Source organism: Eschrichtius robustus, chromosome X, assembly GCF_028021215.1.
Source record: "Eschrichtius robustus isolate mEscRob2 chromosome X, mEscRob2.pri, whole genome shotgun sequence".
Classification (NCBI taxonomy): Eukaryota; Metazoa; Chordata; class Mammalia; order Artiodactyla; family Eschrichtiidae; genus Eschrichtius; species Eschrichtius robustus.
In genome coordinates this window covers 132,016,485-132,036,217 of record NC_090845.1, presented here as the reverse complement: position 1 = coordinate 132,036,217, position 19,733 = coordinate 132,016,485, and the positions used below count along the sequence as shown (strand labels likewise).

Sequence of the window (19,733 nt, the reverse complement as noted above, 5' to 3'; positions counted from 1 at the left end):
AATAGGATGTTTCAGATGTGAAGAACAGCTCTCTGGTTCTAGTGTTCTAGAATGTGAAAAAACCCACGTGCTCCCTCAGAGCCCCTGCCCCCAACACACATGCACGTGCACGTACACACACACACGCACGCACGCATGCACGCACGAGCGCAGCGTGAACACAGGGCTTTTCTCTGAGATAACTTCTGGTGTCTTGGGAGCTTGCCATAGGTAGGTGGGGTGTACAGCTCAGTGTTGGGTTGGGGCACCTGTCACGTTATCTAGAGGGTAGGGTGACCGTTCTCTTCCCTGAGGTGGGGGATGGAGGAGATCTGGGCCTTTGGAGACTTTCTGGAACAGTGAGGAATGGCATCCCCAGTGGTTAGCCTAGGGAGCCATGTTCTGGCTGACTCTTTTCAGTTCGATTTGACTTTGTAACCATGGGTCATTTGAAGCAAGTGTTTGTCCCCCTTTGTTTATTCATTTTTCAGTTTTTTAAAATTTTACTTTGCATTTCTGCTGCCACTTTTTTAATAATGAAGATAATTTTTAAAAAAATCTAAAACTCCTAGCTGTGGCTGCTGGAAGTCTAGCATACTTACAAAGGTCCTGAAACACTTGAACGTCCCCCCTCGGCCGTTCTAGCTGTTATCTACCACTGTCACGTGGCTCTCCATGCCCGTAGCAAATCAGACGTGTCAGGCACTGGCTGTGAGCCTGGAATTGCACTGTTGTCAGTGAGGGACACGTCGGTGCATTGCATCCCTGTCTGACAGGCATGCGGCTGTTGCGACTCAAGATTGATATGTCTGTATGTATCAATATGTGTGTATTGTTCTTTTATGTTGGAAGATGCTGAGGTAACATTTCTGTTGACAACAGGGTAATGCCTCCTGTTCTACAGTGTTCTCTGTAGCTACAGTGGTCACTATAGCTATAGGAGCCCTTATAGCTATGGTGGGCACTATAGCTACGGGGTCCCTTGAGCTATGGTGGCAGTCCCTACAGCTATGGCAGTCACTATCGCTATGACAGTGGTCCCTAGAGCTCTGGCATTCCATAACTATCTACATGTATAGGTGTCTATACTCAAAGCAAATTGTAATCTGAGATACGCTGTACCGGGGAACTTCTAGTACAATAGAAGGTGACTCTAGACTCTTTGGTATGTAGTTGTGATGTATAACTGTGAACTCAGAAGGCAGGTGAGGATACAAAACATATTGTCCATGAAAATGAAGGTCCTGCCAGTGACCTGTGAAATAACCTCTTTGAACTGTTTCTCCAGTTGTGGGGAAGTAGATGTAGATAAATTTGCACGTGGCTTGCATATTTTAAACATTCTTTGAAAAATTCTACGAAAAATAGTTGTTTATTGTTTTACCATCTAGGGAGAATCACTAGTAACAATTGGGAGTATATGCTCACAGTACTTTTTCTATGCATAAAGTATATATTCGTAAATATTTTTACAAAAATGGGATCGTGTTGCCTTTTTAAAACCAGTATTTTAAATTCAATAATACCCTGAATATCTTTTTCTGTATTAGGGAGTCCTTTAAAAAATCATGTCAACCACTGCATAATATTGTGTTTCACTGTGACTTCTTTAACCAGGGCCTATATTTGTACAGAGAGGGTTTTTCCTCCAGCTTTTTACTACTGTACACAGCGCTGGGATGAACTTCCTCATCGCCAAATGTATGAAACCTTAATTGTCTGTCAGACAAATTCCTAGAACTTGAACTGCTGAGTCACAGGAGGTGTACATTTTTAAAGATGCAGCTCTTCGAGTGTACTGCCACATGGCATTCCATTACAATTGTACCAGCTGCCATTTCCACCACTAGGAAGGAAACAGCTGCCCGTCTGCTCATATACTCAACCTTCACTGGGTATTTTAGTTTTGTACTCTTCGCAGATTTGATCGGTACAAAATGCTATCCTGTTTAAATTTTCCATTTCTTTGCATCCAAGAAGTGAAACACTTTTCACCTCTGTCTTATTAGACACTCTTAATACATTGTGTGAATTACCTATTCATGCCCATTGTCCCATTTTCTACTCATTTATGTGTAAGGGCTCCTTTTACATTAGGGATTATTAATCTCTTTTCATACCTTCCAAAGACATTTTATTTACCCATTCATCAATTGATGAACCTTTAGGTGGTTTCCACTTTTTGGCTTTTACGACTAATGCTGCAATGAAATCAGTGTACCAGTTTTTGTGTGGTCAGGTGTTTTCAATTCTCTTGGGTGTATGTATATATATATATATATATATATATATATATATATATATATATATATATATATATATCTAGAAGTGGAATTGTTCAGTCTTGTGGAAACTCTGTGTGTGTTTACCTTTGAGAGTAACCACCAACCTGTCTTCCATAGCAGCTGTAGCATTTTACATTCTCATCAGCATTGTCTGAAAGATCCAATTTCTTCACATCCTCACTAACAGCTATTTACCTTTTTTTGGATCCTAGCCATCTTAATGCGTGTGAAGTGGTATCTCATCGTGGGTTTGATTTGCATTTCCCTGGTGACTAATGATGCTGAGCTCTTTTCGTGTGCTTATTGGCCATTTGTATATCTCTCTGGAGAAATGTCTTCCTATCCTTTGTCCATTTTAAAATTGAATTATTTGCCTTTTTATTGAGTAGTAGAAGTTCTTTATTCTCAATACTCATCCCTTGTCAGATATAGAATTTGCCAATGTTTTCTTCCATTCTGTGGGCTGTCTTTCCACTTTCTTGATGATGTCCTATGAAGCACAAAGGTTTTTAATTTTGACAGAGTCCGATTTATCCATTTTTCCCTTTCCTATCTTGTGCTTTTAGTACGGAAGTTTTGACTTTTGATATAATCTTTTCCATTTCAGGCTCCTGGCTTGAGGGCCAGGTTTAGAAAGTCATTCGTTACCCCAAGACAATATAAATGTTGTCCTACATTTTCTCATAGTGGCTTCATCCATTTTATATTTATTGGAAACTTACTTCCATTGGTGGTGTTGGTTTGGATAAATTTGTTATGCCAGTGGGTCATCAGTTGTCCCAATACCACTTTTTGCATGGCATGCATTTCGTAAAGGAACTGGGTTCAGCCTGTGCTCAGGGGAAGTGAATGGAGCTCAGTAGCCAAATAGGGATCAAAACCGTGACATTGGCTTGGCTAACTCCAATGGCAAGCCTTGGTGGCCGACTTTACTTCAGGCTCATGCAACTAGAAGGGATGGAAGGATCTAGAATGAGTGGGGTCTTATTTTCCAGTTGTTCTTTAACCTCTTAGTATCTCAGCCCACGTGCCCATCTGAGCAGTGAGTAACCCACAGGATGGGAATCACATTTTTTTTTGAGGAGGGAGTAACATTTATTTGTCATCTTCTTAGAAAAACGCTTTTGTCCAATCACAGATGGTCAGATAGTCAGGGATTCCTAGAGACTGAAGAATTGAGCATTTGAATATTTTTGACAGCCAGGGGGAGCCAGAGCTCTCCAGATGCCCCTGGAGATCAGGGGGCCTTCCTGTTTACATTTCATGTAACACCCTCGTAGCTCCTGGCCATACAGATTGTGAGGTTCAAGTTGTTGTGAATCCTCATGATCAAGAATTAATCAGGAAAGGGAGACTTGGGAACACTCAGCTTCATTCCAGCTCAAGGTGAACCAAGGAGTGGGTTGAATTGCTCATTCCTATCTGGAAATCTAGCGACACGAACACGTCAGCAGAGGACGCCTGTGAGGGGGCTCGCCGCTACCCTTGACGACAGCCACCTCCGGCGCAGCAGAAGGGACCAGTGATGGGCCAGCGCAGCCGGACTCCAAGTCCTCACAGGTGACCTCGCTGCTCACACGTTAACGCACAGGGTGACTCATGTCCTCCTCTCTGCTCTGCTTCCTCCAACAGCAGTGACTGTGTTTTTGAAAATGCCAGTGTTCCTTGTTTTGTAAATAACCATTCATTTCCAATCATGGATGTCTGTAAAATGCATTTAACTCAAGGACTCAGTCCCAGGTGGGAACATAGCAAACCTCATTTTCTCCCCCAAGACTCTTATTTTTAAAAAAAGACTTTATTTTTTAGAGCAATTTTAGGTTCACAGCAAAATTGAGCACATTGTACGGAGAGTTCCCCGCGCCCCCAGCCTCCCCATTAGCAGCATGCCCCACCGGAGGGGGTACATTTGTTACAATTCATGCACCTACATTCCCCCCCCCCCCGCCCCAGCATACTAGAGCAGTTTCCCCCAAGAACCCTGGGCTCTGGGCACACGGGCTCCCTCCATTAATGAGCATTATGTCCTGAGAAGAAGAGGGCGCCGTGAAGGGAGTGCTCAAGGCTAATTAATGTCCCAAATGGCACCGGTTGCTTGTTAGGGAGCTGCTGTCTGGGCAGGGTGTGTGTGTGTGTGTGTGAGAGTGTCTGTTTCGTTCTATGAAATTTTATCACATGTAGGTTTGTGTGACCACCACTGCAGTCAAGAAAAGAACACTTCTGTCACCACAAGGATCCTTCCCGTTTTCCTCTTTTCATCACAGCCAACTCCCTCCGTCTTCACCCTCCCTAACCCCTGTCAACCACTAATCTGTTCTCCATCTCTGTGATATTTCAGAGCCTTTTGAATTTCAAAATCCTAGATAGGCGACTGTCAGCCTGCATTGGTTTATGTTCCAAGAACAACTCAAACTATAAGCCAAGCCAGAAGTGGATGGCCCTTAAAAAACTCCTGATTATCACTTAGTCCTGTAGCATGTCGTAAGGGCACCGTGTGTGTACCTAAGTTACATGAGCAGAAGCATCTGGATTTGAAGAAAACCAGGAAAAGGGCGAAGGACAGGAGGAAAAGAAATTGAAATATTAACTGTAAATCTCTTTGGGTAGTAGGATGATGAAATATTTTTATGCTAGTCTTTCGTCCTTTTTTAAAACAAAGTTTTACATAACAGTGTTTCTATAATTAGGTAAACGATAAATATATTTTACAGGGGACACTAGATGCACGGGACCCACGCGGTGCTATCCTTCAGAGTCAGGCTCGCCTGGCGTGGGCTCAGCTCCGCCACCTGCCGGCAGGTCCCCCGCCTGCGCACCTCTGCTCCCTGCGCTATTGTTGGGGATGGTTGCTGGGCGCACCTGCGCCGGCGGACTGCGTGTGAAGAGCCAGGATGTAACACGTTCTCAGTGCACAGTCGCTGTCATTTCAAAAATAAAACGTCCCACCTGGGCTTTGGCAGGTGACAGGCTTAAGGAAGCAGGTCTTGCTACAGTCAGGGCAGAGCCCACGGGGGCTGTGCTGGCGGGGCCTGGGGCAGAGGTGGACCCGGAAGGGCTCAGCCAGTCGGGAAGGGGCTGTCCCTCCCGACCCCGAGCTGGTGGTCACGGAGGACACTGACGGCTTTTGTCCTTTCTGCAGGTGACGGCCAGTACGGCAGCGGGGAAGACTCAGGATCCGGTGAGTTTGAGTCCTGAGGTTTCTGCTGGAAACCACAAACTGGCCCGCTTTCTCTCAGAGCTGGTCTTCCCGACCCTCCCGTGACGGTTCCTGGTAGAGACCCGTCCGTGAGGCCACCAGCAGAGGAATGCAGCCCTTTAAAGGAATTAAGCGTGAAGCTCTGGATCCCAGGGGAGTGGCCCCGGGGGCAGCCCGCTGGCCTGTCTGGGCCTCAGCTGGCGGGGTGGAGGCTGCAGCACCTCCACGGCCACCTTTCAAGCCGCTCAATATGGAAATCCTTACGGCAAACGGGAAGTACTTGGTAGACACATGGGCACACTGTGTCATTTTACGCCCTTCGGTATAAATGGCACAGCCCCGCACACTAGCTTGGGGGTCACGGGCCCTAGAACAAGCTTAGCTCGCTGGCTAGAGGAGAGCCAGGTGCCTGAGCCGATCCCCGTGGCGTCGTGGGCTTGACCCCGCCTCTCTCCATTCCCCAGGCACGTCCGCAGAGACCGGCACCATCGCCGGCGTGGCCAGTGCTCTGGCCATGGCCCTGATCGGCGCTGTCTCCAGCTATATCTCCTACCAGCAGAAGAAGTTCTGCTTCAGCATTCAGCGTAAGTGGACCCGCCCTGCGGCCGCCCGTGGCTGCACCCTCCCGCTGCTCGACGTGAACAGAGGGGCCAGGGCTTTGGAGGGGAAGGGGCAGAACCCCGAGCAAGTTAAGATTCAGGAACCTTCCACAGCCTGCCCGAGACACCTCCCCAGCAGATCTCCCCGGGCTGAGGTGGAGGTGGTGCTGCACATTTTAAAACCCTTGGGGACAGACCTCGGCCAAACTGAAGTGTAAAGCGGCCTGGAAGAGAGGACTGGGCTGGGCCCAATGACCTTCATCTTCCCAGGGTGAGCCGTGGGCTTCTCGTAGAACAGGAGAGCCCCTGAATATCCACGTGGCTTCGGACCTCACCCAAGGGGATGTGGGCCCTTCGGAGGCAGAAGGCAGGCGTCCCCGGGACCTCGGAGGTCCTGGCAGCCCTCCCCTCCCTCTCAGATCCCAAGGAGCCGCTGCCCGCTGCCTGGGTGCCCCCGCTCCTCCCCGTGAGCCAGAGAATCATGAATTGTTTTAAAGGAAGAGGAGAGTGTGGTCCCTGCCCCCCCCTTACACACCAGCTTCGTAACATAGGCGGCTTTCATTTTAGGCTGTAGCTGTGACTCTATCCGAGGTGTGTGAACTGAATAGTTACAGATGGAATGTGTCTGAGAAGCCCAGCCACGGGACCCCCGTGTCGGGGGAGCCCCGTGGGGGTGCCATTGTTGATGGTTTCATAAGCACAGTGTCGATGTGTCGCTGTTTGCCGAGAGTGTCTCTGGTTGAAGACAGGCGATTTTTAGTTCAAGTGAGGGACCCTGACTCAGCCATAGTTTTCCTCTTTCCTGCAGCTCAGGACCATCCCCTGTGAGGCTTCCCCCTCCCTTGCTCTGGGCCTCTGCGCTTAATTCTAGCCTGGACCTGAGCTTCCCAGGAAACGACTTGGGTCCCAGAATGCTTTGTGTGCGGATATTGCCGCCGTCTCCATTGTGTTTGGTGCTCCACAGGCTGTGCATAGCACACAACCTGCACAGCTGTTCATGGCTGCCCTGCTTGAGTTCCCACCCACTTGCTATCGTGCCCAAAGCTTGGCTGTAGAGTGGTGTGAACAGGAAGAGTGAGAGGGAGTGCAGAGCTGGAGGCTGGGTTGGCCTTAGAGCTATCACTTGTCCCAGCTCAAAAGACTTAAAACAACGGATCTATTCTCTCATGGTTCTGGAGGCCAGAAATCCAAGATCAAGGTGGCAGCAGTGCTGGTTCCTTCTGGAGGCTCTAGGGGAGGATCCTTCCTTCCTCTTCCAGCTTTTGGTGGCCCCGAGCATCCCTTGGCTTACGGCTGCATCACTCCGATCTCTGCGTCTGTCTTCAGGTGGCCTTTTCCTCTGTGTCTGTGTCATCTTCTGTCTCTTAAAGGGCACTTGTCATTTAGGTGTGGGCCCCACCCTAAATCCAGGATGATCCCATCTTGAGATCCTTAACTTTGTCACATCTGCAAAGACCCTTTTTCCAAATAAGGTCACATCCACAGGTTCCAGGGGTGAGGACATGAACATAGCCTTTAGGGGCCACCATTCACCCCAGTTCAGCATTGTAACCCTAACAGTGAGATGAGTGCAATCCACGGCTGTCAAATAACGTGGCCACTGCAGAGCTGGGCCAGGTGGCTCGTGTGCCCCGGGATGGCTTTTGAGACTTTAAAATGCATGTTGGGTAAACGAGAAACTAAAAGCTGGGCCTAAACTTACAGTAAGCATGGCTTCCCAGACGCTCCACGCTCGCCAGCGCCTGACACTGCCCGGCACTGAGTGTGGGTCACCGCCCTGAGCACTCCCACAGCCCAATGGCGCAGCAGTGCCGGGCACCCTCATTTTATAGCTGAGGAGACAGAGGCTGAGGGGATTGTTGAAGGAACTCACTCAAGACGGGAAGCGGTGAATGTAGAAGGGAAGGGGTGCCAGTAGATGGGAACAAGGAGGGGGAAAGAGGTTGATGTCCAAAGCCAAGAATAGATGTCTGGATTGTGTCTGTCTGTCCCAGTGGGGGCACTCAGGTGAAAGTACATTATTTTCACACTTGTTTCCTGAAACAAACAGACGTGAGGTTTTGCAAACTGGATTAGCGGGCAAAACCCAATAAAATGTGAGAACATGAAGGCCTTGGTACATAGAGTTGAGCGATTGGATGTGACCTCTCTCTCTGGAGGGTGGCCTGGAGGTGAGGGTGTTATGTTGCTGGGCTGGGTGCCGGGGGGCCCAGGCCAGGGGGGCCAGCGTGCTTGCAGGGCTGACGGGGGCTCCCAGGAAGCTCACGGAACCTGCGGGCCTCCCCCAGCCCCCCATTCCGTCTGAGGGTGGGTGGCCCTCCCCCCGGTCCTCTCCCCTTAGTCTGTCGGTGATGTCCTTGTCATTGCTAAACCCACACTGTCCTGAGCCCCTCAGCTGGACACTCGTGCGAGTACCACCATCACCCCCAGTTTCCTTAGAAGGGAACTGAGTGCGGCGCATCCCCACGTTTGAAGAAGCCCCCCGTTGCTCCTGTGTCCGCCCGCTGTGCTACCAACATTTTTTTCCAAGTGTGTAAGTTGTATCCACTCCCGCCCCCCCTTATGAATCCCACCAGCCCTCCTGGGTCCTCCATCCCCTGACATGACATCAGCGGGGTCCCCGTTCCTGGGGCTCGTGCGCAGCTCTGCTCTCGGGCCGCACCTCTCCACCGCCACCGCCCTGGTCCTCCATCTGGATGGTTCCATCAGCACCCCCCCTCTGCCCCGGTCTCCCCCACCCTTCTCCCTGCTCTGAGCAGCCGGCGGGATCCACTTCAAATGCACACTTCCTCCCGGCCCAGCCCCTGAGCTTCACATTCACAGCCCTTCATGGTTTGGCTCCAGCCGCATCCCTTCTCTTCCCCGCCCGTGGCCCCGTCCCCAGAAGCCTCTCCACAGCCGCACTGACTTACCCGAGTGGGCGCCGCTTGCTCCAGCATCCCGCCCGGCGTCCCGTTCACTCCCCTAGCAGCCCTCTTCCTTCAGGCCTGGGACACCCTCCCAGGCAGCCTTCCCGCCCTCCCAGCCTGTGGGCCAGCGGAGATGTCTGCCTTGCACGCCGCCACAGCGCCCCCTGCTGCCCCGCCGTGCAGCCGCTGGGGTGGGACGGGGCTTGTGGGCTTGTGTCCGCGGCCGCTGCCCCACCCCCCAGCCCATCGCCCTCCGTGGGGGACTGCGTGTGTTTCAGCCACTGATGTGTCCCTGGCACCTAGGCTGGGCTGGCATCAGGAGGAGCCCCATGGATGTCCGTTGGGTGGTTAATCCCCCGAGAAGCCGGGGGACAGGACTCTCATGCCCACGCTTTCTGTTAAGCGCCTGCCCAGAGTGGCCTCAGCCATCTCCTCGGGGAAGTAAGTCAGGGAAGGCAGGGCAGAAGCTGCTCTGCACCCGGCGCACGGGGACGCCCTGGGGGATGGCACTGACTGCTAGGAGGGCCTGACCCCGCAGTGGTGCTCAGGGGCTTGCGGTATCGACTGCCACCAAAGGGGTCCCAGCCTTGGGGACCCTCTGCTCCCCACGTCTCTGCCCTCAGTGCCAAGGGTCGGCGTGTCGCGTGGAAAGCCCACGTGTCTTGTTGCCGGGGGCCGAGTTCTTGCTCCAGGGTCCTAAGCTTTGTGTCTTGCCTTCAGATGCAGCAGAAGGTCAAGGTAACGACGTGCTTTGACTTACTCATCTTGCTCTTCTGCTTTGGCCTCTACACTTCATCGTCCTCCCCTCCCCTCCCCTGCCCTCCCCTCCCCCCACCCCCCACTGCCCTCGTTCCTTGTCGCCACTCTCCACCCCGCGCCCGTCCCCTTCCCTGGCGCTCACCGACTTGGCTGAAACCACGACCATCTTTAGTTTTCCACGTGCGTTTCAGGGTGCTGGGGCGGGCGTGGAGGTCCTGTTCAGGACTCAGATGCCCACTGGCGGTCATCCCCGTGGAGCAACCAGAGGCCTGCCCATGGGCAGAAGGCAGTCTGGCGCATGCTAGCTTGGCAGCTGCGCAGAGATGAGGAGGCTCAGGGCGCATCTCCTGGCCCTGGCCCATCCGCTGGGAACAGCTTGCACCGGCTCCGTCACCCATCCCGCCCCACACCTGCCGACAAGCGACACCCGCATTTTTCCTGGGCCCATCTGGTGCCCGCCTTGAGCCCAGCGAGCACCAGGGCAGGCAGGCGTCCCTTCTACGTGAGGAGCCTGAACACAGCCCGGGATGGCGGAGTGACTTACGCTGGCACCTGCTCAGTCGGTTGGTTAGAACTGTGGCCTGCGTTTCCCACAGGCCCAGGGCTCTGAGGAGGTTTCCAGTCCCCGGCTTATCCAGGGACAAGACATGGCCTCTTGAGTCTCCCCAAGCAGCGGCCTGAGTGCTGGCCTGCAGAGGATGCTTTGTAGAGTCCCCAGGTCCCTCTTGGACGCAGGTGGGGAGGAAGCCCAAATAACTCACTAGACCAGAGCAGCCGTCCGTGGGTCCTGGGCCCTCCACTCTGGGGCCCAGACAGCCGCCTTCCTGCTGCCCGGCGGAGCCCATCCAGCCATCTGCCCTGCCCCGTCTCCATCAGTCACTCACGCAGTGCTTGGCTCCCTCTTTGCCTCCCTGGCTCCTGGGCCAGCACGTGGACCCAGGGGTGGCGCTGAGCCCTGCCATCGGGTGCCCCCTCTGCCGGGCGGAGCTGCTGTGTGGCCCGCAGTCTCACAACGTGGTGGCACCTGCCAACGGGGATGGGTGTCGGGGCCTTTGCCGCACGTCACATCTGAGGAGGAGGGTGAGAAGTCCAGGGCAGGGCAGCGCGTTGCCAGCCGCTCTCCGCCCAGATGAGGGGACAGAGACGTTTGGGGGGCCCAGGCTGCAGGGGTCTGCGTTCGTCAAGGGGGCTGGGCTTTTTCACCACGACGGAGGGCCTGGTCAGGAGTGCCCCCTCATGGCCGGGGACCCTTCGCTTCCGCGTCAGTCACCAACTCCGCCCTTTGCCTTTTGCAGAGGGTCTCAGTGCGGACTACGTGAAGGGGGAGCACCTGGAGGCCGTTGTGTGTGAGGAGCCCCAAGGTGAGGACTTGCAGGCCACCGTCCCCCGCCGAAGGCCGCCTGGCGGGTGGGTGCAGCCCTGAGCGGGACCGGGCTAGGAAAGCGGGACACTCAGAGGCGTCCATTTCTAGAACTTCCAGCCAGAACGATGGGCTGACGCCAGGGACACGGGGGCCACAGCCAGGGCGTCTGCTCCCCGCCAGCGGAAACAGACTCGCGCCGGCCAGATGCCGACGGAAGCTGTGGGGACCTTTAGACCTAGACCCGGGCCCTTTCCATCTGAAAAACTGCCACAGGCGAGAGGGAGGCCCACCCCCGCCGTCCTGTGATCGTCAGGCACTTGCCGGGTGCGGTGAGCGATTACAGGCTGCGTGACGTCAGGCTGCCGGCCTGCAGTGGCCAACCTCTCAAGGCAGATGCAGCCTGTGGCCCCAGAATGCCAACGAGGCGACCGGGAAAGGCTTCACGGAGAAGGGGAGGAGGACGCTTGGCGTCAGCCGAGGCCGGGGAAGGGCTTCCAGGCCGGGGTGGGCGGGAGAGACCGGAGCCCAGGCGTGCCTTTGCTGGGCTGGGCGCTGAGGCTGCGGCCGGAGGGACCGCCCAGGGCTGCGGTGGGCGCAGGGCCCCATCCGGTCACTTAGGATAGAATGCCGGATGGACTCGATAGCGCTGGATTTCAAACGTGGGGAAAGGGACTCTACAGCTGCAGTCACTGTACTCATGTTTTCAATTCTTGGCCACCACGGTGTTGGTGCCTACCATGGGCCAGTTGGCTGTGTTATGTGCTTTATTTAAAAGTACTCCTCCCTTGGGAATTCCCTGGCGGTCCAGTGGTTAGGACTCGGTGCTTTCACTGCCCGGGCCCGGGTTCAATCCCTGGTCAGGAAACGGAGATCCCACAAGCCACGCGGCGTGGCCAAAAAAAAAAAAAAAAAAAAAATCGAAAAAACTCCTCCCAGTCACTCCGCCAGGACCATTCCCACTTTACAGATGAGAAAGTGGAGGCCGAGCTGGTCACAGGATCCATTTGCTCCCTCCTCGTCTCCAGGGCCACAGCGGGCGCCAGGGGCCAGTTGTCTGGGACAGACAGACGGGGAACCGGATTTCTGTGCCCAGGGAAGGACATGATTGTGTCTCTGTGTCTTCGTGTGGGCTGGACATGACTCCTTGCTGACGGGTTTCTCCTGTCCCTAGTGAAATACTCAGCGCTGCAGACGCAGTCCGTGGAGCCGCCGCCGCCGCCGCCGCCGGAGCCGCCCCGGATCTGAGGGGCTGACGTGAGGCCCCGCTCCGCCTGGCAGGCTGTGGGCACACAGGGCCGCTGCTTGGGACCCAGCTCCTTGTTTCGTTTGGACCCACGGCTGCCATGCTGCTCCTTCGATGTCATTGGCTTCTTGTCCTTCTCAGTTTCCGGACGAGCTCTGGGTGTTCGTGAGTTTGGCTTGTGCACCCGCCCTGCCGCACGGCCTCCGGAGAGCCTTTCTGCGGAAATCCTTAGTGAGCTGGGAAGGGGGAGACCGAGCGGAGGGCGGCCAGAGGCCACGCGTGCTGCAGGGCAAGAGTCTGAACCTGGGGCCCTGCCATCCCCTCCGCTGCACTGCCTTGCTGGGTGGGTTTCTGCCGGGAGGCAGTCCTGGCGGTGACCTGGAAGGGCTGTCGGCAGGGGTTGCGGCCGCGAGGAGCACGCCGGTGAGCGCCGGGTGACACCGCTCACGTGCCACACCCAGGGGTGTTTTTATTTCCGTCCTTCTTTCCAGCTGCAGCCCTTATGCCGCTGGGCTTCCCAAGAGCTGGCACAAGTGGTGGCCTTTCATTTAAGTGAAAACGTGCACGTCACAGTATCCCTGCCTTGAGAGTTCAGGAATCTTCTGGATGTGTAGGAGGCTGTGGCTCTCAGGCCTAATTCCCGTATGATGCCGTGGGACCGGACGTGGTCTCCAGGCTGACACGATTAGTTTGAGGGATCATTTATGCTGTGGCAGTGAGTTTTCTACTGGGGCTGGGGGCATGTGTGTGCTTATTTTGGTAGCAAAAGCTACAGACCTCAAGAACGAGCATCAGAGCCTGAAGCATGCCCGTTGTTTGCCTGAAGACGTACGTAGTGGGGAGGGGAGGGGAGAGGGGCGTTGGCTTGGTGTGGGAGCTCACCGGACTCGGTGAGTCTCTAGTCACCCTGCCTGCCCTCTGACGGACAGCGCGTGGGGGCCCGCGGGGCACCCGGACCTGCGGCCGCTGTCGTGTTTGGCTGGAGCAGAGCTGCCTTCCTGGAACGTTTGTCAGGCCCACGTGTGGTCCTGATCCTGGGAGCGCTGCTGTCCGGCTGAGCTAGAGTCTAGAGCCACCGTCTATGGATAGTGAGTTTGCGGTGTCAGAGAGCACTTCTGGAAGCATCGTGTGAGTCAGCAGGAAGGCGGGGTCCTACTAATCCAGCTTCACGTGCTGCAGGACTGCTGTGTCAGCCCCTTCACGTCCGCTAGGTTGGGATGAGGCAACTCCGACTTCTTAGGGAGACGGTTGACATCTGAACAGACCCCGCAGCTTAGATGGCCTCGTGTGTTCGTGTTATACAGGGCGTGCCGTGGGCCCCCCGACGCCCCCGCCTGCAGGCTCATGCCAGGCAGGCTGGATCGTGTGCGGCCCCCGAGCTCCAGGAAGTGAGCAGCAGAGCGGTCGCTGGTGAGGTCTGCCTGTTTCCAGGACCTCCCCGCCCTGCCCTCGTGGGACAGGCTGTTGTCAGCTTTGCCAGGCTCGTCCCTCTCCAGGCTGGCCAGGGCTGATGTCCCCACCCCCGTGCTGCTGGGCTGGAGGCGGCTCTGAGGGACTTTAGGTGACAGCAAGCTATGAATGCAAAACAGGGTGACCTCAGGGCCCAGGGAGGGCCCGTGTCCTGAGTAACAGGGGTTGGGAAGGGATCAGGGCAGTGCTCGGAAGCTCACAGCGTTAGGAGGGCTGCTCGCCAACGTTCCCAAGCATTTTAAAGAAGGGGACGAGGCAGCGCTTGGCGTGTGGTAAGATGCTTCTCTCCCAGCCACTGGGAAGGTGGACATTTATAGAGAAGTCAGTCACGGCAGTGACTAGGAAGTGACGTGGCCCGTGTGATTCTGGGCATGGCCAGGCACGGCGCCCCCCGTGGGCCACCTTAGCTCTGCGGCGAGGCTCATCTGATGGTGAAGACCCTGAAATCCTATCTGTGAGGTGAAGTCAGCGCCCTCTGCAAATCCGTTTTCTCGGTAGCACTGACTTTGCTTAAGAGAGACCCATCGCGCTCTTCTTGTCTATCTCGGTGCCCTGTGTGGCAAGCCCAGAGCCCAGCACCCAGCCTGCTGTGCCAGTGACCGGAGAGGCCTTGAAAGTCACTCACCCAGCCGTTTGCAGGGCTCACAGCCTGGGGACGGGGGGGTGGGGGACCAATGCTGGCTGATGCCCGGGGGCTCTTGTAGCTGTGTCCACCTGGAGGCTGCATCGACCGGCTTGGGCCCGTCCCAGCTGGTAGTGGAGACGGTGAGTGAGCTAGAAAGGCCAGCTGACAGTATCTGATCACTGTCAGCTTAACTGGGGACGGGGAGAGGGGGCTCAGTGTTTACAGTAGCAACTCCGAGCCCCTGGGGGAAGGAGGCAGGACTGCCTAGCCGGCTTGGGCACCCTCCCCCCATGGCGCCCAGAGAGCAGCGCCAGGCCCAGCGCCTCGGCTGCTTGGGGTGGGGGTCAGTACCAGTTCTCTGAGGAAGAAGAGGTGGACACTGACCTCAGGATCCCCGATACTTTCTCTGTGCTCGTGTTTAATTGTGAATTGTAAGCTCTCTCGTGTTCGCATTAAACAAAACGGAACCTAACAGATGCCTGTATTCTGATGGTGTGAAGGCACTCCCTTTGTTAAGTGATGCTGGTTTTTCCTGATTAACTATACGGAGGCGACCTCCTTCCCCTCCCCGCCAGCCAAGGGCCTTTCTCAAGAGGGTTAGGGCTCTTGCACTTCCCCTCTTGCTGTGCGGCTTCGTGTCGGGCTTCCCGGGGGCGGTCCCCTGCGTGGCACAGGGAGCTGAGGCCGTGCCCCATGTCACGGGGGGGTTAGGGAGGGGCAGAGGCAGGCCCCCAACTCGCGACTCCTAAGCCCACTGCTCTGCCTTCTTCAAAGAAAGCCAGTAGCCGGGGTCGACTCGGGTGACGTGTGGCTGTTTGAGCCCGAGAAAGCGGAGCGGGGCCGGGGCCGCGCGTGCAGCGTGCTCTGCTGCGGACGAGGCGTGCGCTTGTCACACGGTGCGCCTTGCAAACTGAGAAGAGAGCGTGAGGAAGGTGCGGGGGGCCGCTGGCAGGGCTTCACAGTGCGCTGGGTGGCGCCTTCCTGCCATAGCGGCCTTGTAGTAAAATGGCACCGAGTCCTCAAACCCAGCCCCCTCGTGACTCTGCCGGGCAGCAGTTGTGGCCCTCCCGGCCTTGCCACTCGGCTGTCGCTGCCGGGGCCCACGGCTGCAGGGACTGCTGCGTGGAGAAGGAAAGGGACACCAGGCCTTAGAAGAAGGGTGAGCCGCAGGGGCCGGCGTGGTTTCGTCCAGGCCTCTTTCTTACAGCCCCGTAAAGGCCAGCATTCCCTCCGGAGACTCCGGAGCGGGGGGAGGGGTCCCCAGGGCTTCTCAGAAGTCTGTCCCACTTAAGAGCTAGGACTCATGGGCTAGAAAGCTGGCCTTGCTTCCTCGGGGCCACACCTGCGCCTCAGGGGGTCCAGTCCTTTCCTCACATCATCTTCAGCATTTTCTCAAGGTTAAGGTGCAGGGGCGTTTCAGACTTTAAAATCAGAATAGTTACCCATTTCAGCCAAAACAAACAAACACTCAAGTCTTATGATAAATTGCACTTACTTACTTACAACCTAGTAAATGAATTAAATCACGTAAGGGTACTTTACATGCACTAACTAGCTAACTGTGCTTGGCATATAATAAAATGACGTGTATTGAATGTTTACTAATTTTCCACAAGGGAAAAAAAATCACCAAAAAAAAACTTAAAAGGACAAACAAAAAATGAGACCACGGAGCGCAAACATTATTTTAATTACAGATGGAAATACAGTGCATCAGATGACGCAAATAAAATACTGCACCAGTCTTCTTTAAAAATCTGAACCATAAAGGTTTTACATTCTAGCACACTTACTTAAATAAAACCGAAAAAAGAAGTGCTTAGGTAACAAAACTGTACTTCAAGTTGTTTTAGAAACAGTTCTGTGCTAGGAACACACAAAGGAAAATGATCTTGTTGTGCTGCTTTCAAACCGAATGGGAGCCTCTGGGGGTCCTCCTAGGGCCCAGGATGCCGACAGACACTGGCAAGGATGGCCCACTTGGCTTCGCTGGCTCTGTCAAAAGCCGCCTCCAGCCCACACCAAGGTTGGCAGTCTTAGTGCAGCTGGGGATTATGTGCTATTTCTGGGGAAAAAATGGGTCCCCATTTAAAAAAGATCAGTATGTCAATGAATAATCCAGTTTATCCCTTCATAAATAAGGTTTCAGCTACGTGGGAAGCATGAATCAAAAGTTATGTCAATTAAAACACAGTTTAGAAGCAAATCCCCCAGATGATAAAAATGGAGAATTGATTTTAGGTTATCAAATTACCTCGAATAAATATTTGATACCTTATAGATACCAGATAATTTTCTATAGGAATCAGAAGGTTCCAAGTTGAAACCGTCTCCTCTCGATAAGTATCTGAGTGTAAGAAACCTTTAAGAATGACGTTGTCGAAAATCAGGTCGCTGTGTAGGGCTCTGGGTAGCATCCAGGAATTTGAAACCAACCAGATGCTACAGTAAGGCAGTTGCATGCAGGTCTGACCCGATGAGCTCCCCCCAACTCAAAGGCCAGCTTAATTCCTGCAGCGCTGGGGTCCCAGGCGGGGCTGGCAGGAATGGGCGCGGCCCTGGGCACCAGGAGGAGGAGGGTGGGGCGCAAATGTGCAAGATTCTGCATGACGCGCCATGCGGAGCAGCTCAGAGCTCTGGCTCTAGTGGATGAACCAGCTGACGCTCAGTTAATTCCTGCCCAGACTGATGATGGGAGTCCCAGAGCCCAGCCGGTGAGTGAAGGTGTGAGATGGGGAGGAGAGGCCTGAGTGGCTCTGAGATGAGGAAACGGAGGGAGGCGAGTGCTCTGCTTTCGGCATCTGGAGTCACAGCGCAGTGGTTGCTTTAAAATACCGACACGCAGTGACGGGAATAAACCGAGTTGAAGGGATCTCGATAAAACGAGAACGATTATTTCAGACAGCAGATAACAGGCGAGAGCAGACCCGCTGTGACAGAGAGCTGTCAGTCAGCAGTAGGAAGTGGCAGGTCCCAGAGTCGGGTGAGGACGGAACACATGGCCTTAAGTGGCCACATTCAAATTGTGCTTCAAATGTACCACGTCAAAGTTAGCATGAGCTTGGTTTGAAAATTCCTCACCCAGTCCCGTCAAGCAGATGCCTCCTTGGGTGCTTGGGTGGCTAGTCTAAACATAAAAAAAAGGACGTAGGAAAATAAAGGCATTGTTTCTCTTTTTTAAAAATACCTTATATGTACACAACAAGAAGTGGTACCGGAGGCCCCCTGGCGCGAGGAGGCCCTGGGGAAGACGGTGACGGCCTGTCTTCCCCGGCACAGAGTTAACTGAAAAGCCCTGGAGGGGGAGCGGAGAGCTGGAAGGAGCCACGGGGCTGCCACGTGGCCACCAGGGGAGCGGGGTGGCTTTTCACGAGGATTCCCCACCTTGAGCCTGAGCCTGAGCCCTGCGTTCCGCTCGCTCGAGTGTCCCCCACTCGGCCCTGGGAAGGCGCTGGCAGGAGGGAAAAGGGTGTTGACGACACAACAGCACTTACGCTGTCCCCTAGCACACGGTCGGTCACTGGTGGAAAGCGCCGTTGAGACGTGGCGGGCACGGGCCTCAATCGGACAAGTCGCAGGTGCCCCGCCCCGGGCCGCAGGGACAGCGGCGTCAGACCGACGTGTGCACGGGCGTGACCGAGTGTGACGGCGAGGAGCCCCGCTCAGACGAGGCCGAGGCGCGCGCGGCCACCTCCCGCTGCAGGTCCTCCACCCGCTTCTGCAGCTCCGCGCGGACGGCCAGCAGCTCCTTGAGGTTCTGGTGGATGGGCGTCTGCGGGCAGAGACGCGGGTCAGCGCCGCCTCCCGCCGCTCCCCAGCCCGGCCCCCGCCTCCCGCCCCTCGCCCTCACCGCCGCGGGCACAGGGGCGCCTCCCCCGCGAGCCGTGGCCTGGCCGTCCTGCCCAGCGGGTGCTCCCTCGGCTGAGGCCACCACCCAGCAGCATCGATGGCCGTGGCCCCGCACACCCCCTGCACCTCCGTTTCTGCATCTCCGTACGTCGCGCTGCTGACTGAAAACCCTGCTGTTAAACCAGCACTTCCTGCACTTCGCGGCCGCGTGTCTTCATCAGCCTGGACGGGCGCGGGCAGAAGGCCCTGGAGGGGGCAGTGCCGGGGGAGGGGCCCAGGCCACTGGCTCCCGTCCCTGCGCACAAAGCCTGTGCCGGCCACGCCAGCGCCGCCCCCCGCCCCAGCCGATTCCTGCACCCGTCGATGCGCGGAGCACAGAGACGAGAACAGTGCTCCCGGGCTGTGGGGCCTCCCAGCCTCCCAGCCCGACTCTTCTGGCCACAGCGGCCACTCCCTCCCGCGCTCAGTTCGCAAGCTGCCCCGGGCGCCTGCCGCAGCCCGGACAGCCCAGAGCTGGCATTGCCCTCGTGGAGCGAAGCAGACCGGGGAGGGAAGTCGCCGCCTGAGGGGCGAAGGGGCAGCAGCCACCGGCCTGGGCCCTGAGCCCTGGCCAGGCTCCGGGACGCCATGAACAGCCTCCACTGGCCTCCCCCTGCAGGCCTGCAGGTAAGATCCTGACCTTGGCTTCAAGGCCCTGTGTGGTCTGACCCCAGCCTGCCTCCCCTGGTCAGCCCTCACCGAGTCCTGCCTCTGCTCCCCTCCTGCATTCCCGAACCTTCCAGGTTTTGGAAGATGCCGCACGTGTGCTGTCCCTTCTGCCTGGGGCACCATCCCCCGACCCTTTTCGCTCACAGGCTGGGCTTCATCCTGCAGGGACAGGCTGGAAGGGCACTTGGCTCTGGGCGGGGGCCTTTTGGAGACTCTGCACTCCTGCCACGCCTGCGTGTTTCATCATGACCTCCCCACGAAGTCTGGGAGCCATCCCATCAGGGGTGCCAGTGGTGAGCACCCAGTGGACGAAGAGGGAAGGTAGGAGACAGGTGAGAGAGACGCGAGACCCAAGAGTGAGCGACCAGAGAGGTGAGCGCATGCGAGGGATGAGGGGCGGAGGGACAGGGACGACAGAGCCAGACAAGGCAGGGGCGGCGGGGGAGGCGGCCAGGTGTCCACGACGCGCGAGGGTGCCCGGTAACCCGCCCAGAAGAGGCTCAGAACACACTCCTGACTTCGGCCCCAGGGAGGGGAGAGGGGGCGGCAGTGGGGGAGGCCCGTGGCAAAGGCCCCCCAAACAGGGAGAGGCCACTGGGAGGCGGGCAACAGCTCCCCTCTTAGCCTCGGACCTACTGGGTATTTTCCCGTTTGGTGGGACTTGATTCCAGTCGCTTTGCGATCAAGCTACCGTTACCAACAGCCAGGCCCTGGGGTCAGAGAGGCGAGCCATGCGGGTGACACGCGA

The 19,733-nt window shown here is 56.0% G+C and overlaps 2 protein-coding genes across 6 annotated transcripts in view; one reads left to right on the top strand and one right to left on the bottom strand.

Annotated features, from left to right (window-relative positions):
* Positions 1-14,902, top strand: part of CD99L2 (CD99 molecule like 2) — a 105,091-nt gene extending 90,189 nt beyond the window's left edge. Inside the window, exons 8-11 of one of the 2 annotated variants that reach the window (XM_068532985.1) lie at positions 5,404-5,442; positions 5,925-6,044; positions 11,023-11,088; positions 12,262-14,902. In XM_068532985.1, coding sequence (XP_068389086.1) covers positions 5,404-5,442; positions 5,925-6,044; positions 11,023-11,088; positions 12,262-12,335 — 299 coding nt within the window. In that variant the 3' untranslated portion in view covers positions 12,336-14,902. The other variant, XM_068532984.1, reaches the window with a different exon arrangement.
* Positions 14,903-16,106: 1,204 nt separating this feature from the next.
* The window catches only part of MTMR1 (myotubularin related protein 1), a 67,414-nt gene continuing 63,787 nt past the window's right edge, over positions 16,107-19,733 (bottom strand). For all 4 annotated transcript variants that reach the window (XM_068532977.1, XM_068532978.1, XM_068532981.1 and 1 more), the window contains one exon: positions 16,107-18,200. In XM_068532977.1, the coding sequence (XP_068389078.1) occupies positions 18,039-18,200 (162 nt within the window). In that variant the 3' untranslated portion in view covers positions 16,107-18,038. The remainder of the gene's footprint in view (positions 18,201-19,733) is intronic.